Source organism: Echiichthys vipera (genome assembly GCF_963691815.1).
Source record: "Echiichthys vipera genome assembly, chromosome: 5".
NCBI classification, from domain to species: domain Eukaryota; kingdom Metazoa; phylum Chordata; class Actinopteri; order Perciformes; family Trachinidae; genus Echiichthys; species Echiichthys vipera.
Genome location: NC_139830.1, coordinates 33,771,992 through 33,791,251, shown reverse-complemented (window position 1 = coordinate 33,791,251; position 19,260 = coordinate 33,771,992). Strand labels below are relative to the sequence as shown.

At 42.3% G+C, this 19,260-nt stretch overlaps 1 protein-coding gene across 1 annotated transcript; it reads right to left on the bottom strand.

Annotated features, from left to right (window-relative positions):
- Nucleotides 1-8,422: 8,422 nt before the first annotated feature.
- tbx2b (T-box transcription factor 2b) lies at nucleotides 8,423-17,208 on the bottom strand. Its single transcript, XM_083914062.1, has 7 exons — nucleotides 16,484-17,208; nucleotides 15,348-15,615; nucleotides 13,522-13,668; nucleotides 12,306-12,382; nucleotides 11,970-12,139; nucleotides 10,510-11,093; nucleotides 8,423-10,015 (listed from the first exon to the last, which is right to left on the bottom strand). The coding sequence occupies exons 1-7, from the start codon at nucleotides 16,840-16,842 to the stop codon at nucleotides 9,566-9,568; spliced, it is 2,055 nt and encodes a 684-aa protein (XP_083770188.1). The 5' UTR covers nucleotides 16,843-17,208; the 3' UTR covers nucleotides 8,423-9,565.
- Nucleotides 17,209-19,260: the final 2,052 nt, after the last annotated feature.

Sequence of the window (19,260 nt, the reverse complement as noted above, 5' to 3'; positions counted from 1 at the left end):
CAGTTGAGGTTGTTCGGGCATCTGGGAAGGATGCTCCCTGGGCGCCTCCCTAGCAAGGTGTTCCAGGCACGTCCAGCTGGGAGGAGACCTCAGGGAAAGATCCAGGACCAGGTGGAGTGATTATATCTCTCAAACAGTCGACCAATCCACAGCTGTGTTTCTGACTGTTTGGCAGTTATCTCAAAATTATATAATAAAAAAAAAAGCAAAATGCTAAATTTCTGCAAAACAAATAGAATACACATTGAATTGAACAATGTTTGAACTAAAGTAATTTCCCACAATACCCCTCTGATCCTATTTTTTTCCTCTGTGTCACTAAAAAAGCACCATTTGTACTCTAAACAGCTAACAATAACTGATCTTAGAGAGGGTCATTATTTGGGCTTTCAGTGAAGATTCTCATGGTCTCCAGTACATGTTACTTAGGTGTCTTTTAAATATACATCAAATTTGTTATGAGATTCATGTAATGTTCAATGAAAAGTACAGACTATACAGCAGCTTCAGTCCAACAATACTAGTTTATGGCTTTCAGAAACTTGACTAGTCAAACAATCCTCTGACTCATAGAGCAGAGAAAGAATATACTTTCCATAACATCACACACCAACATCTCTCAAGGTAATTTCCAAATCGGCATGTTTACAATTGGCTAACATGTCATTTAGCAGTAAACAACACTTATAAATACTAAATACTGTCTTTGTTTCTGAAGAAGATGCAGCATCAGTCAAACTCCAGTCTCAGTATACTGCATGTCTGTGGAGCAGCCCTAAGTTTATCTAAGCAGGCGTGGGTGTATTTTACATGTGTCTAAGCTTGGACAAGTAAATGGGGGATTGTATGTTTTTAGAGGAGCTGGCGGGTTTAGTCTCAGCGTCTTGACTCGGCCCAGGCATCCGTTCATCATGACAGAGACTGTTAGTCCTTGCTAATCTCCTGTGTTCATCTTCTGTGTTGGCCCAATGTGTGGAGGTCAGGCCTCTTAGTGCCATCACAGCAAATGATTTCTAAAGGGTTAGAGGCACAAATTCCACATAGTTCCTCTTGCTGTCCTTTTTAAACCTCAAGGACTCGGATATGATCAAAAGGCCACTTCTGCAAAGGCCTGGATCTACAACAGACTTGTACTGTGTTTATGATTTGGGCTTGAAGAGCAGTGGTACAGGCTTGCTGCTATTTGATCTAGGACAGTTAAAGGCATGCGTTTTCACGCAGCCTTCACTGTTTCCTTTAGACCTAATGAGTGACAAGATGGAGGCCGCCCAGCATGGCCCTCTCTAGCCACTTCATTAGCTGCCTTGCAATGTTTGGCTTTGCTCTGATTTACGGCTTTTCCGCTCGACATATTTCAGTTTGTAATTTGTCTCCAGAACAGCAGGTCATAGTAGGATGTACCATGGCACATAGTCTTTACAGAGAGCTCTTACATGTTTTATTTATCCCAAATCATGCTGTAATGTATGCTAAGGAACAACCAAGAGTGCGTGCAAACAGCACTTTTACAACAGGGTTCAAAAGTCTAAGCCATGTAGCATGTCAACTCAACAGGATTACATCATTTTTTGACCAACATCTCAATTACTGTGCCTCAATTTTAAGGGTTTGCATCATTCCAGAGCTTTTTTAGAAAAATGTGTTTCACCTTTTCTCTTTTAAACAAAAGTACATTTACTAAAGTACTGTACTTAAATACAAGGAGGTATTTTACATGAGTATTTATTTTTAATGCAACTTTATACTTCCAATCCACTACATCTCAGAGGCAAAACAATTTTACTTTTACTCCACAACATTTGTCTGACAGTTATAACTAGTTACTAGTTACTTTTCAGTTGACAATTCATCATACCATTCCTGTGAAAAGAATGTGTCTCCAGATGTGTTGATGTTGAATGTTTGTGATAAACAGAAGGATGAAGTGTTCTTTAAGTGTTGACAAAATTCTCTTCTTCTGCAGCTGTAAAGTCTTTAAAAAGCCTCTTGGATCAGCTGAAAATGCATCGTCACAAGATGAAAACATGAAAAGTTGACTGAGATGATCTTCTATGATACATTGCTGCAGATTAAACTAAAAATTAGCAAAACCTTAAACCTCTACAGCAGGAAAAATACAATATTAACGCAATAGCAATATTCATCAACAAACATCATAATTAATATATAACCATATTTTCCTGCACAATGGACACTTTTGATGTCTATGATACTGAAGTAATTTCTGCTGATAATACTTACATATTTTAGTATATAGAGGTTTTGAACATACTATTTTCACACTGGCGTGAGCACTTTTACTTCGATAAAGGATCTGAATACTTCTTCCACCACTGAATGTGTTTAAGATCAATGAATCTGCTCAGGCATAACTACAAGAGCTGACACTCCTGGTACTTTTCTTTGGTCAGTTTGATGTTTATCCTCTAAAAAAAAATCACAAAACCCACAATAGGCAAAGCATTTACAGCTGAACATTTCTACCACCATGTTTGACTGTAGCTTGTATGCACTATTACATCGACCTGTTCATGCACTATTGCATTAACTTGTTATGTGCCTCTCAGATTGCACAAATTCTTGTTTGCACCTGTAAACGGTCTGCAACAGTGCTAAGTGCTTATTGACCCCTGTGACAGATGGTCTGTCCCGTTTGATTGTTGTCCCCATTACTAACTGCAACTGGTTTTCCATCTTTGATCATCTCTCTAGATGTATATTTTCTGCGAAAAAATCTCAAATGATTCACAGTTGGTCACTACTGTACTCGCTCTTTTCTTGACTTTCAGCTGCACCATAGTCTTCCTCAGAGGACAGAGGTTTTATTGTGTGATTTATTATCATTTTCAGTTTTAGTGTGCTAAGGAAAATTCAGGGAAAAGCGGGTAAGTGGACCTTGACTTCACATTTTTTTTTGTTTTTGCTGTCTCCTCTGTGGTACTCACAGGACTAATAGGAGCAACTAGATTCCAAATTAGCATCTGCTGATAGAAGATAAATATGATTTATAATTTCACTCAGATGTGTGTAATGATCATTGTGTTTGCTGTGGTCTGTTCTCCGTTAGTTACATGTTGTAACTAACTGTTCATCATACAGTGTTGGATGATACAATGATGTTACTTGTAAAGTAAGTAAGTGTGCCATCTAGTGGTTGTTTGTTATGGAAGTGACACTGGTTGAGAGGTGAACATCTGCTGTTATATGTATATGTTTATGTTTACAAATAGGGAATTTAAAAAATACTTCATAATATAGCATTTATATCTGTATATGTCTGATATGAGGTCCTGTAAACTGGATAATCCAAACAACCCACATTTATGGAGAGCTTTCTAAATTGACAACTATAACATTAGGCCTCTGGCAATACTTAAGATTTCCTGGCTGTGTCTCTATTTACAGGTGTCCATGATATTCTAGTTTAAAGTGCAGTGTTGACTTTATTCATAAGATACTGGTCCTTTTTCTGCAAGAGGGGAAAAAACAGCACAGCATAGGTAGGCAAAATGACTGAACGTTTATTCAAGTATGATCAAAGTGAGAGCTTTGCAGTGGATTGATGTTATTATGAATACTAGAGTGAACACACTCTTTAAGCCAGAAAACACAGACTTCTTTCCTCCTTCCTGAGTCTCCAGGAGGGGGCGGCAGGCCTGCATGCTGACATACTAGTTTCAAGCTAGCCAAAGTCTCATGAACACACACACATGCACTCTCAGTCAAGGTGTGTATGGCTAGTTTTGCCTGCGTTGAAAGCACTACCACGACCATTTCCAGATAATTTATACAATAGCAGACTAAATTTTACAAAATGTGTGCACATAGTATTTTATGTTAAACTTAAATCTGATCTGATTATTACATGGTTCATTCATACATACATGTTTCATTTACAGCTCTGGTGGCCCATGTGATCGGCCTGTGCTCTATTATAAAGGCATTTTATAGGTGTGTTTATTAGGTGTTTTTAATGGATCTTTTGCACTGACGATTGGAATTAACTCAAGGCAATATGTGCTTTCCCCTTTAGAACATCTCACTTTATTGGTGATGCTTAATAAAGTCTAACATTTGCATTCCCTGCCTTTGTGTGTGTGAGTGTGAGTGTGAGAGAGAGAGAGAGAGAGAGAGAGAGAGAGAGAGAGAGAGAGAGAGAGAGAGAGAGAGAGAGAGAGAGAGAGAGAGAGAGAGAGAGAGAGAGAGAGAGAGAGAGAGAGAGAGAGAGAGAGAGAGAGAGAGAGAGAGAGAGAGAGAGAGAGAGAGAGAGAGAGAGAGAGAGAGAGAGAGAGAGAGAGGAGAGAGAGAGAGAGAGAGAGAGAGAGAGAGAGAGGAGAGAGAGAGAGAGAGTGAGAGAGAGAGAGAGAGAGAGAGAGAGAGAGAGAGAGAAGAGAGAGAGAGAGAGAGAGAGAGAGAGAGAGAGAGAGAGATGAGAGAGAGAGAGAGAGAGAGAGAGAGAGAGAGAGAGGCTGTGTGTTTTCTCTCCCTCCTCCCCCTGCCCTTAAGGAGAACAGTGCCTGTGATTGGACCCCTCCTGCTCCACTTTGGACCAGTGTGCCGCACCTGAGCAGAGCAGCCAATAGGCCGCCTGGGAGACAGAAGCATAACAATACACACTCTGTAGACACCATACAGGTTTCTGGCTGCTTCCAGCACCATCAGGCCACCACACTGCACCGATACTGGCCTTCCATTCACAAATAGAGAGCATCCACTCACTTGGTTGCACTTGAATATTAGGAAATTAGATACAGAATGTATTACGGCTTTATCCCCACAGTCTAAATGGTGATTTACACTTATTTTGCAGCTCAACAAGACTGACAAAATGGATATTTTATTGCTATATAGGTCAACAAGTTCAACATATTGGCCTCTATTACTGCTTCACACCGAAAAGACATCAGTGTCAACCTTCAGATTTCCACACTGGCCTGTGTCCACAGGGATCAGAAGGAGGTCTGTGAGGGTCACCAGGAGTAGTGTACCCGAAAGACCGCCTGGCTCAGCATATTCCTTCCCCATAATATCCCTTTATTATCATCTCACATCACAAAAAGTTTTATGTGAGCAACATTCGTCATTCCTAAAATACAGAACATTAGAAAATAAAGTGAGGCTCACATTTTCATTTCTTTTTACACTTGAACTCAAAAGCCAAGTCACAAAAGACAAAAAATCTAAAACTTAATTTTGTAGTCTCATCCACAGAGAAGTATTCACATCTTTTATTTTTTAACTTCAACCAGCAATACCTCAAAATAAAAATTATCCATTCCAAGTAAAAGTAGAAAAAATATCTTCTACATGTTTGTGGTAAAAGTATATATTCTGTAATATTGGCCCTTCATGTTTGTTATTATATTTTATAATATTAGTTTATTATCAATGATGCATTAACATGGATGCATCACTATGATGTTGTAGCTATATTGTTTTACACAATTTTAGGTATTTTGTTCAAAAACAAGGTATCATCATTTTTTAAACAACCATATGCTTTGTGTAAAATATTTATTTGTTGAATAAATGTAGTCAGTATGAGAATGGAGTCAAGTGTGCTATTCGCCTCTTAAATGAAATGTAGTAGAAGTATTGAATACATTGAAAAGTAAAACACTGCTTAAGAGGTGGTGGAGTGAATTACGTACTCCACCATTAAATGATGTACCTTATAACCAAGCCATATGTATTTATGGCCGAGAATACTGAGCCTATAATGCAATTTATGGCTATTTAATCACGTGATTGTGACATGATTATAGAAAAAAAAGAGAACAAATTTAAAATTCAATTCAATTTTATTTACAGTGCCAAATCATAACAAAAGTTATCTCAGGACACTTTACAGACTAGGTATAGACCACACTCCAGGTATATGACTTATTTATGATTTACATAGACCAACAATTCCCCCGTAGAGTACGGGGGCAACAAAACCTTCCCTATAACAGGCAGGAACGTCAGACAGACCCAGCTCTTTGGAGGACGGCCATCTATCTGCACCGATTGGGGAGGAAGAAAAGGAGAGAGAAAGAGAGAAAAGACGGACAGATGGACAGAGAGAGACCAAGACAGACACAAAGACAGAGAGACAGACACACTTCCAGAGATGCAAGCAACCAAAGAGTAACAGTAACTATAATAATATCTATAGTAATGCAAATATGACTTATATGTTATGGCGATTAATACAGCAGAATAGTAGAAACAAGCACAGCTAAGGTGATAGAACATGACAATGATAATAATTATGGTGGCAAACATGATCAATGATGAGTAGTGGCAACAGCAGCTACGATACAGCGAGACACACCACTGATGGTGTTTTTATGGCTACAAATTTTATAATTTATAAAGAAAATCTAGAAAACAGTAGAATGTGAGTTTGTGTGTCTGTGTGAATGGGTGTGAGTGTGAGTGTGTGTGTGAGTGTGTGTGTGTGTGTGTGAGTGAGTGTGTGTGAGTGAGTGTGTCCCGGTGTGTGTGTGTGTGTGTGTGTTAGTGTGTGTGAGTCTGTGTGTGTGTGTGTGTGTGTGTGTGTGATCTGGGGCATGCTGACTGATGTAACGCTGGATTCCAGCAGACTCCCCCAGTCCTGTAGATAAGCAGGGCAGATAGAGAGCGGAGGGCGGCCCTCTGTGCTGTTGTTTGTGTTCTTCTTCTTCTTCACTGCTGAACTGTGTAACGTCTTGTGTCGGACTCCAGCATCTTAAATAACAACACAGGCCTGCGCTGATCACTGAACAAAGTTGTGAATAATCTTGGCCTTTTTACCCCATGCGTCACCACTCATTAGTTATGATCCACAGGGCCTCCACAGGAGCCTATTGATCACTCATTGACTGATTGATTTAGACAAATACTTTTTTCTCCCGAGTGCGAGGTCGAGTCGCTCTCGCTGTTAATTGAAGATAACAGTGGCAACAATGACCCCGTAATGGAATGAGAGTTTTGTGATTATCGCTGCAGAAAGAAAAGAAAATTAAGAAGCAGGGGAGGAGGGGTGTTTGTGTGTGTGTGTGTGTGTGTGTGTGTGTGTGTGTGTGTGTGTGTGTGTGTGTGAGGGGGTGGGGGCTCTCCAATTAGGAAGCGGGGTGGTATGGAGGCTGTGGCCGGCAGGCAGGCGACAGGCGCCGGGTCCCGGACAAAAGACTGTCTGCTGCCCTAAACTCCCCCTTCTTAACCCTTTAAACCGAGACACAGTCACACACACTGCTGCTACTGCTGCATCATGCTCACACACACACACACACATACACACACACACACACACACACACACACACACACACACACACACACACACACACACACACACACACACACACACACACACACACACACACACACAGACAAACACTGAAGTTCAATGCTTTAAAATCCTAAACTAAAGGAAAAACGCGAGAAAAAAGGTCATTTTCAAAGAAATCAAAAACCATCACATAAAAAGCAAAAAAAAACAACAACCAAAAAAACTTCTTAAATGTTGGACGTTTTTCCCACAGTATACAGGCCGGGCTCCATCTTCCTGATAAGCCCTGAGCAGAGTGAAACAGTTAAAGTTGCTCTCCGGCTGCAGAGGAAGTGTGTGAGCAGCAGTGAAGCTCTTCCTATAAATACTTACATTACTGGGCTCTTTCTAAAAATACAGACGGCCACACAATACTAAAGGAAATGCTGATTGAGGACCGGCACAAAATAGACCCGCACGGCTGCGCATGCAGGAGAAAAACCCCATTTAACATCAATAAAAAAATGACAACCATATGCCTACTGCTGGTACTGCTTAACAACTAATAAAAATAACAGTGAAAACTAAAAACAATTTTTTAAATGATATAGGTCAATTAAAGCCTAAAATGATCAGATATCATTTATTATTATTATTATTATTATTATTATTATTATTTACAGCTGTAGCTTTTATGCAAAATTACACTAACAAATATCATCCACATATTTCATTTCACCATCTGATTTATTTTTAATGGCACGTGGATTAAATCCAACAGCATTTTCTTATCAAATTCAACAAACAGCATGCCCTTTTTCCGTGTTAAACATTTGTCCGACAGGGGGCGCTCCTGCCCCGTGTTTGTCCGTGTGTGTGGAGGCCTGAGGTTGTGTGTACAACCATAGCTGCGTTGAATTAAAAAAAAGCTCTATAAATGTGTGATGCCGTTTTGCTCTAATTAGATGATTATAACAATAAAGATAATAATAATAATAATAATAAAGATAATAATAATAATAATAATAATAGAAGAAGGATGACACGCCTGCAATCTTTCAGCACAACGATTTTTAATTGAAATTGTGAGACAATCAAAAAAACAAAACCCGGACAACCAGCATAAACAAGATACTTTGATCTTTAAATATATTTTTGAATAGATATGAATGATGCGCCCATAGGAGGAATTGCTTTGAATGTCTCCTGGCTGGAGTGAAATAACCTGAGGTGTTTTTGAATCCATGTGGAGCTCTTTCTCTGCTCCTCGGTCTTTGTCGGTGGATGCAGACTTAAACATGGCACACACGTCACCTAAACTTCAGCAATGCTTCATACACAGTTTCAAACCAACAAGCGCTAAATAGCTTTCATTTACAGTATATGTTCATGTAAAACGGGGGAGAGGAGGAGGAGGAGAAAAAAAAGCAACAAGTTAAATTCCAAATATATACACGCCTAATATACAGCCTTGAATAAATTAATACCAATTGCATATTCTTGGATCTCAGCTTTATTTACAGAAATGTTTATCTTTAATTACATAAATAGTTCAGAAACAAATGTTCCGCCATGAAATGATAAGCTGTTCATTCTTTCTTCCTCTCGCAGACCTCCCAAGCCTTGGAAATAATCAGGCCTGGGTAAAAAAAAAAATGTTTTGGATGCAGCTTGAGACCTGCCTGTCGGCGTGACGAGGCTCCTGTCCAGGGCTCGGTTCGGTATTTAAAATAAACAGGCCCGGATCTTCAAATGCTTCAAGTGAACCAACCCCAACACACACTGTCCACTGTGCGCGCTCAGTGTGCAGAGCTGCAGCTTAGACCGATATGTGGGGCCGATATTGGCCTGGTGTGGTCCAACTCTGATATGATCAGTTTAATTGCTTATAATTTTGAAGTGGAATTGTTTAGTGACAAGTCCTCGAGCTAAAGTGGTCAGATTTTTTTTCGTTTGATTTTATCATTATTTTAGTATTTCATTGTTTAAAACGTGTTTCCATCTCTCTCTCTATATATATCTTTTATCTTTGCATATTTTATATATTTACTTCATTGTTAGTTTTATACATTATTTTTTAAACATGTGTCAATGTAACACATTCTAACAGGTCAGCTCGGGAGCAAAATACTTGTGAATTTTAAAAGTTTAAATTGAATATATGGACTAAATTTCTGTCTGTCCGCAGCTTTGTTCCAAAAAATACCAGTTACCGGCCTTCACCGACCCATATCGGTCAAACTTCATCCCAGGTTATGTGCTGTACAGGGCATATGCACTTAAAGTCCTCTGGTGTTCAAGCCAAGTCTTCATCCCAAACAAAGAGTCTTCATCACTTGGGAGAGTCTGCACGCGGGGAGGGCTCCCTCTGGCCCTCCAGGCCGCTCACCAGTCTCTGAATGCTTTGCAGCTCATTCACAGAGTCCTTCATGGAGGTTTTGGGAGATGCAGCCCTCCCGCTCAACCCACCTGTCTTATGGTTGCTTTGGTGCTCCGGGGCTGGGCTGGTCTCCCTGCTGCCTGCTTTGGAGGATTCGGAGCCTGGGTTGAGGCTGCTCTGCATGCCAGTGGTGAGCAGGCTCGAGCTCTGAGGCAGCGACACCGGGAGCTGGTAGGGGTTGAAGCGGAGCCGGGGACGTGACGCACTCAGAAAGGGGTTCCTGGAGAGTGGGTTGGAGGTGCTGGTGGCGGGGAGGACTGACGCTGAGGCTGCCGCTGCAGCTGCTGCCATGTAGGTGTAGGGGTACGGGAACAGACCTCCAAATGGAGGCATGGGGATGCCCTGGGATATGAAAGAGGAAAGACTTGAAGTTAATGTTGCATTCTATGCATTCATATTTCCAGTTTAGTGGTACAATAATCCCATTAGTGATACATTTTTTCAACACACAAGCCGCAACCAAACAGTTGTAAAAGCAACAAATGTTTTCTCATTTTGGGTGTAAAATTCTTATTACAAATAGTTTACTCCACAGAAGCCTGATAACATGTTAAAAATGAATTGGATTAATTTTGACTGCTTTCACTATTAAATTCTCATATGTTAATGCTAATACTTTCATAAAGACCTACATATGTGCATGCAGTATATACATTCAATGTTACTGCACTGATCACACAGCTGTGGTTGCACTATGGAAGGTGAGGTGTTACCTTACTTTACATGAACAGTTATGGTACTAAGGTCAGACTTCACACCTAATTCCGTGCTACAGGTGTACAGGTGTACAGGCAAACTAGCAAACTATCATTTCACGCTGGATGATCAGTTCATACCTGAGAGGCGAGCATGTGCTGAGACAGATGGAAGGGGAAGGGGCTGGGGCTTCCTCCCGTGCCCTGGGTGGTGAGGCTGCCGTTTTCCAAAGCACTTGCTCCAGATACAGAGGCCAATAGATGCCCCATGCCCATAGCAGAAAAGGCTCCAGGGGCCATGGCAAACTGCCCGGGGTGAAACAACAGCGGTGAACCAGCACTCAGAGGGTTAAAGAACTGCTGACTGTGCAGGCCAGACAGAGCCAGGCTTTGTAAGTGGCCTGGGCTGAAGTGCGAGGGGCTCTCTGTCTGGACCATGAGAGGGGAGAAGGCCTCCTTAGTGGCACTAATGCCTCCGGCCTCTGAGTCCTTTGTCAACACGTCCATGGTGTCCTTCTTGTGCCTGCTCTCCGCTTTGTCCTTCTCAACATTTCTTATACTGAATAAAGAGTCGTCCTTCTTTTCTGTGCTAGGCCTGTCCCTAATGCGCTCCTCACACCTGGAGCTGTAGGGGGACACAGGTTCAGGTCCCGGGCTGTTGGAGCCAGTGCAGCGTTCGTCGTGATGTTCCAGCTCCTGCTCGCTGTCGGTGCACGTTTTCTCATCTACAGCAGAGGAAAGCGTGGTGTAAGCAGAGTGTCTAAACATTTATCCCCCACCTCATCCCCAGCCATCACAAAAAAACACAACATAGCCTTTTTTATTATTAGTCAAATTGCGTGAAGCCTTTAAGTAGAAACAACACATTTAAATTCAATTCACTTTATATTCAAATGAATTAAATTTATTTATACTGTCACATCATATCAGAAGTTATGTCAGGACACTGTCCATATAGAGGAGGTCTAGACCACACTCTATGATTTGTGAATGAATAACACTAACTCTTTTTTCAGCCGCCCTTTTCATATACATTTATTTGATAAATGAAGGGAAGTAAAACAATAGAATGAATGACACATCTACTTTTAAAATAAATAGAATTAAAATGGAGATAACCCCATCATGACTTTTAAACATGGTGTATTCTCAGTTAGACTATAATGGCCCATCTCAGTCGAAATTCAAGCTTATTTTACCTATTTTTTATTTTTATGTTTACAGTTCTTGTATTTAGCTGCCAAACACTGACTGTTTATAAATGTATTGGAACTTCATGAAATAAAGCCAGTACAATGTGTGATATTAGATGGTCCATGGGATTGGTTGGGGGTTGGTCTACCATGCAGTTCCACTACTGAAATGACCTTTTATACATGCACTGTGATACATTTTAAATGTATGAGTATTGTGAACATAACTAATACATTTGCCCAATTAAAGGCCTGTCTACATGAATAAAAAATAATTCTAATCATGCACGACAATCATTAATTTTGCTCACGTTGCTCATTACTTTCCTCTGCCAGGTTACAGTCATTTTTAGCCAGTTTAACACAATTTAATATATAGGCCTAAAAATGAACAATAACGTTTCTCACCTCGACTGGGCCTGCTAAACCTCAGCGGGCTGGTATCGGCTCCCAGCGGGGAGTGGACGGCGTCCCTGCCCGTCGGAGGCTCACTAGAAGAGGCGTCAGAGTCCGCTCCCTCCCGGTCCGCCTTACACTGGTCCTCATACATCCTCAGCGACGGCATGGTTAGCTGTTTCCTGTCAATTGATGATAACAATAATAATGTTAATATTATTATTAATAAAATAATAATAACAATAATAATAATAATTCATGGTGGTTTGGGATATCATAAAGCTGTGACACCATGACCTTGCATGACCAAATGATGATGGGCAGACACACACACACACACACACACACCTTTTTTCTCTCCTTCCGTTCCCTGTGTCTCTGAATCCTTTGGCAAAAGGGTTGTTGTCAATCTTCAGCTGGGTTATCTGTCAAAAAATACAATATTACAGTAAATATCAACCGCATAAAGCAGTGCACACGGTCTTCACCTGGGCCATATTTGGCATGCACCGTGTTTGGACTAACACGCACAGAGAACAGCATGTTGGACAGGAGCCAGGTATGCCTCGGATTTGCATTATTAATAAAAACGTAATGATGGGGCGTTATTCTCATAGGCCCCCGGAGAGAAATTCTGCCACGAAATATTCCTCTATGGGGCCACAAGCCTCCGTTCCCCCAGAAAAGGGCAGAGGGGACAATGCTTGAACAGATGACTGTCATATCAATAATTAATAATGCGGTTTGGATCGCTGCTTCTTTACGATATGTCCTGATGTGGAAGCCATGTATGTAGAGGCACACAGTCCCGTGTGGCTCCTGCAGGAGCTCCTGCGCCTCTGGAGGCCCTTGAACAGGACGCTTCAGGCGTTTGCCATTTGAGCAGAGAGAGTGTCTTTCAGCATCCGTCCACTGTGGCTGCGGGCTGACCAGCCTTTTAAATGCCCTCTAATCGATGGTGACTCTGCCATAAACTTTTACAAGAACACTCCTCCTCGACCCCCTGGACACGAGCTCCAATTAGCTCCATGGAGGAGGATACAGAGTTAGCAGAGGGGCTAACAGTGCCCTCAAACACACAACCCTTCATTCAACTCAACTGGGCTTTTAGAAGACCGAACCTTCTATTAAATAACAAAAAAGCACGAGTTTTTCAAAAGAAAAAAATAAGACTAAATAATAAATAAAAAGAGCAAATGACTGCCATGTTTGCTGCTGCATCCCAACTAAACACAACACATGTACTATAGGCCTAATGTATTCACATCCAGTATACAGTAGTTCTGTGTGTTATATGGCAGATAACATACACAACAACTCTTTGGCTGCAAATTTGAATTCACAATCAGAAATATCTGCGACAACCACGAGTCCAAGCAAAATACAAAAATCAAGTAGGGCATAGGAGTCCTCTGCAGGGAAATTAGGCGACCTACAAAATCAGATTAAGTCTTCGGGGGTTTGTGGTGGGTCGGTGGGGGGAGGGGACGCATGTAGGACATTTATTATGCAAAGTATAGCAGCCATATTAGAGGCAGTTGGTTGAGTGTGAACAGGGACTCACCTTGTCGTTCTGATAAGCTGTCACAGCCACGAACTCGGTCTCCGGGAAGACGTAGGTCCTGAAGGTGCTGTAGGGGAGTTTGAGGATGTCGTTGGCCCGCACTATGTGGAACCTGGGCTGGTACTTGTGCATGGAGTTCAAGATGGTCTGGACCAACACACACAAACACACAGCTTTGGAGTGAATATAAGGGCGTTCGGACGTTTTTTCTCCATGTTAAAACTCGACACTGACAAAATATGTTGACGTGGATGATCCAGCGCATTGTTATTGATGCCGTTCTAATTACTGTGTGAGCAGGCTTGTCTGTAATTAGTGCGGGGCAAAGGGAAAACCCTGAACAGGCCACACATGCAGTCATGAGGGTTCAGAATCACAGCGAAATGTGATTGGATGTTCTTTCATTGAATTAAAAATGACCGCGGACACTGGAGTCACTTTAGCAGCCGTGAGCTTGGAATTATAGTCTGAGGGTCTCGAGGGTTTTGATTTACAGAGCATGTTAACATATAGCAACATATAAAATATATTTTTAACAAAAAAAAAGTCACAAAGCGGCTCCTAAATAGGCTATGTAAACTGTATAAAGTGTTAATTCCAGATAAAGTTAGAATAGCATAGATATATAGTAGTCACCTGTAGGTGTATATATATATATATATATATATATATATATATATATATGAAGAATGAAGAAGAAGACGAAGAAGAAGAAGAATAATTACTTTATTTTTATCCCACACGGGGAAATTCAATTATATATAGACCTAAAGGTGAAAATATGATCCGTCCACGCACAGAAATCCTGCCTGTAACCGATTGCAAATGATTCAGACTGACATGTAAATGTTGGATTTGTTTACAGTCTGAAGCTCACTCCGCCTGCCAGTCACATGGACTTTCTGACATTTATCATTTGCTGCTATAACTGGTTATTTGTAGGGGTGGTGCATATTGGTAAAATAGGCCTAATGTAAAATGCATGATGTGATATTTTAGTGTTAAAGTGTTATAATAGGTCCAAATGTTTTACAGAATAACACAAAGTATATCATACTATACTGTCGGTTCCAGGCTGGAGTGGATGTCATACGTCAGTCGGCTCGGCCATTTAGGCTCTTTCACGTCATTTCTTTCTGACCTGGCATTATGATACACCACTTAATCCAACACTCAGCTCAGATATTATGTGTCTCTGTTTTTTTTCATCATCAATACAACCCCTGCAATAAAGAATATTATTACAATAAAGAATAAAAAGTGAGGGGGGGGGGGGGGGGGGGGGGGTACAGAGCAGCCATGATCCCTGAGCTGCTGCAGGGAGCCGGCCTGGGTTTGGTTGTGTGGATGCAAGGGACAAAAATGCAGGCTGATACTATTGTGGAGAGCTGCAACGAAACTTGGCAGTGGGAAGTCAAGTGGCGACAAAGTGTCAACAGCATTGGACCTAAAGGCGTTCAACAACATAAATGTAGGCTACTCATCTTTAGACGCATATGCATTCTGTGAGATCTTTTTTTAGAACCAGTGTTGGTATATTCTCAATTCATTGCTTTGTCTAAAAACGCTGTATCGTTGCCCTCTGTTAATTATACATTATATTTTCCCTGTAGTAGCTTTAATTTGTTTGTGCATATATATTTTTTTAAATTTATTTTCAACCTTCCCCTGACTGGTTAATATGTTGCTGCTGAAAGGACCCACTTTCCCCTTATGCTTAATAAAAATTTCATGTGATCTTAAAAACACCTAAAAAAACCCTGGCCCGTCTGTTCAAACAGCAGCATGAAGGCTTTATATGAAAAAACTCTCAGTAGGCTACTTACAAATCCGTGTTTGTCTGAAATGTTGTTGGTCAGCTTGAGTTTATGGAAAGCAACAGGCTTGGCCATCCACTGCTCGCCGGTGGCCGGGCTGTCCGGGTGGATATACATCCTCTTGGGCATCTCCGGGTCGGCCTTGCCCGCCACCATCCAGCGGGAGTTGTGGAACTTGTAGCGGCAGTCGTCCGCTGCCACAATGTCCATCAGCAGGATGTATTTGGCTTTTTTATCCAGTCCGTTTATTCGCACTTTGAATGGAGGGAACATCCTCCTGAAGAGGAAAAACACACGGGGAGTCAACACACACACCGAGTCAACACACACACCGAGATCAAACAAAGACACAACTTCACATTATCACACAATTCATCAACAAATATGACAAGAGGCGCAGAAAGAGACGCAGACGCAGAAAAACACGCCGCTCGGAAAAGAGGAAATATTGTAATTGTCAGTGCTATTTTATTCTCCAGTGTAGCAGTTAGGCGACAACAAAAGCATAGTGTGTGTGTGTCCTCGTTGTATGTCCGCCTGTGTGTACGTGTGCGTTGTCCTACACTGGAAATGTGAGCAGTATATTTATGACCACACCACTTCACGTCCCTGCGTTTTGAAGTGACAGCCTGTTTATAAATCCTGAAGCTGTGCTGCCTCAGTGGAACGGCGTTTGGGAGAAAAAGCTGGTTCAAGCCCAGCTCCCATTTGCACCAAAACATCTCTAATGGATCAATATAGAATGGAAACATAGAATACATATTTAAAATGAAATTGGAGTTGTATTCATTTTTGATAAATTAAGCCAAATGTATGCTACACCGTTATGAGACTTGAACTCATTTAAAAACAATAGGCTAAAGTCCGTGTATAAAGTGAGGTGAATATGGCATGATCTTGTAGTATGCTCTATTTTTTCTGTCATTTTTTAAAAATTAATTATGGAAGAGGCTAATAATCGGTAGGATTATGAATATAAACGAACAGCAAACTGCCGCACGCCATTAAACAACATGAATAAATTACTTTTAACAGCTCTAAACTTTTCAGCTGTGACTCGTTCCCTGCATATGTGAACACATAATGCAGTTGGAAATTGAGAATAATGTATTCTCGGTATATCCACAGTTCTGAGGGATTCTTACCTTCCGGACTTGGTAATAACCATCTCCGTCCCGAGTTTATGAAACTGGTCCCAAAGATCCTTGGCTTCCAGTGTAACTTTGGGGTCGTCGTCCACCTCCTCCTCGGGCTCCAGGCTCTTCATGCTGCGGAGATGAGCCGCCTGATGGTGGCTGAGGGCCGGGTGGAGACCAGCCTCCGCCGCCCCGGCCAGGCCGTGGTCCGGAAGGGTTTTGGTGAGCGCCCCGGGGGGCAGGCTGAGCGCCGGGAAGAAGGAAGGCTGCGCGGCCGCTAGAAAGGCGGACATGGGGAAGTCGGTCGGCCGGTGAGCGTGGAAAGGGTGATAAGCCATTGCAGTCCCTGTGAAAACTGGATCTCTCATCGGTGCATCCACAAAAAAGCGAAGTGAAATAATGGATATTTAGTGGTATTTCCCCCCAACCCAGAACCGGTGTAGGTCCGCGCCTCGCAAGCACTTAATTTCTGTAAAGCACTACAGAAGAGCACGGCGCCTTGTCAAAAACAGCGCGTTATCAGGCTGAAGAAAATAGCCAAGAGTTGCTGTTGACGCGCTTTTCCTTCGGTTTCCTCCGCCGAGTCCTTCAGTAGGAGCGGGGCTGTGAAGGCAGAGCCCGGCTGCGCTGTGTGCCTCTCAGAGAAATAAGCAGTTTCTCTGCTTCAGTCATCCCACACTGACTGGAGAGATGTGGCCCCGTTCACTGCAGATCTGTGACTATCTCACATGTCCTTCCTGCCTTCATCCCCAACACTAATGAACCAAGCCCCTTTGATTGCTGATTTTACGCTTTCTGGACCAATTGTGGGCCCCTATAGGCGTGGTTCTGACAGCTCCAGCCAGACTCTAGGGGAGGAGGGGGGACAAGAAGGTGTCGGAAGCATTAGCAGTAAGAAAACATGTCAACAGAATAAAATATTAACCAATGACAGGAAAGATCGGGAAATCCCACCCCCATTTCCAAGCCAAACACCGGGTCAGCCCTCAGTTCCTGGCCGGTGGAGGCATCACCTCTCTCGGCTTGCTTTTTTTTACAATGTCGCCTCTGGAGAAGCCTGTGTCCGTCCACAGAGGCACCGTCTCAATGCTCACAGCTCCACTTCTCCACCTTCTCCACCTTCTCCACGTTCTCCACTGTCTTTTAGAACAACTCCCAACAGTAAATCTAGGGCTTGCAGCTCACGCTCTGCGCTCCGGAGAGATTGATCTGAGAGGAAGCCGCTCTCTCGGTCCTTCTCTATTCCAACACACTTGCAATTATTCCATGTTATCGGCTGTATTGCCGCTTATACTGGATTTGCCTCACACTAGCTCAGGCTATCTAAGTTAGCCGCGTGTATACTGACTTTAGCCTCATACAGCCCGACTTCCCCGTTTATCTGTGCGTTTTCCTCACCGAGCTGACGGAAAAGGCAGCAAGAGTCGCGGCGGCAGCGGCAGCGTCAGTGGCGTAATAAAGAGACGATGCTGGAAAAGACAAACCCAGATCCTGCTTGGAGGAAAGGAGGAAACCAGATGAGTGATGATGAGTGAATTTTGAGAGCAAAGATCAGGGAGAAGGAAAGCGGTGAGTGTTCACTTCGATACAAACTCTTTGGGCGCAAATAAAGTTACATTTCTGGTAGATTTTTGGCACATCTAGATTTTTTTTATTTAAAAAAGGGGCTAAAGATTATTTTAATAATAATAATAATAATAATAATAATTATTATTATTATCATCAATATTATTGTCAGTGCAGTTGAATTCGTCCTGCTGTTACACTGCTGTTTGACGCCGTGGTGATTTTTGTGTGCACAGTTGCAGCGGTGAGATGATTTAGTGCTCAGTGTCGGGGCCGAGGGCAGGCCGTGGTAGCGTGTAATCTCCGACAGGTTGTATTTTGTCAAACCGAGGACAGTGCGGCACTCCGGCAGCCACGGCCCCCACCCCCCACCGCCTCCATGCACTCCGCTCTGCTGAGCTCCTTTAGAAAAATCCAGCGCCGCAGCTCTTTATTAACTTGGACTCAGTTTGTTAAAGAGCCGCTCGGCGCCAGTCGGCTCATACGCCGCAATAAGAACAATCTCTTGTCTCTTTATATTTACCCTGAAGCGGTGCATGTGTGAGCCCCTCTGGCCCCTCTCAACAGCCTCATCTGCGGCTCCGCTCCACTGTTCTGCCTCGGTCATGACTCGGTGTCAGATGTGAATTTTTTTCTTTGGGATGAACAGCCGCTCTCTCGGGCAGGGAGGGTCGTGTTGTGGGCCACAGGCGTCACTTGGACAAAATCTTAAACATAATGTGATAATCCTTCCGAATGAGACTGTCAGGGACAACTGCGCATTTTCCTATTAACCATTGGGACTTCGCTTCTCTGCGGCTTCTGCCGTTATGCACACAAAACTCTTACTGACCATAAAAATGTCTTGAATAATATTTATTACCCTTATTATTGATACATTCAATTCACCACAATCATTTTCTAATCAGTCGCTACAGGTTTGTCAAACAATCAAATAAAAATATAAAAGTTGCAAAGCAATTTTTTTTAATCCTTAAATGAAACAAAAAAAAATGCAACTCAGAAAGTGTCAGCAGCCCGCACATGCGTGTCGGATACAGCAGGCTATGTGATTTAGGAGCACACATGTCTGCTATGTTACACACTTGTTGCTTGGCTTCCTTCAGAGTGATACAGCCATGCGTAAAGAGTCAACGGGCCAGACAGGAGCACAACAGAGCGACTATACCTGAACGAAGCCAAAAGTGTAGACCAGACCCTGTTTCCAACAGTGGATGCAT

What these genes read in the sequence shown, in the direction of transcription:
- tbx2b (XM_083914062.1), bottom strand. Translation starts at nt 16,842, where the DNA reads ATGAGAGATCCAGTTTTCACAGGGACTGCAATGGCTTATCACCCTTTC. An exon ending in GTTATTACCAAGTCCGGAAG is followed by an intron (nt 15,616 to 16,483) that starts GTAAGAATCCCT and finishes TTTCCTCTTCAG; the next exon opens with GAGGATGTTCCCTCCATTCA. An exon ending in AACGGAAGGAGAGAAAAAAG is followed by an intron (nt 12,140 to 12,305) that starts GTGTGTGTGTGT and finishes ATCAATTGACAG; the next exon opens with GAAACAGCTAACCATGCCGT.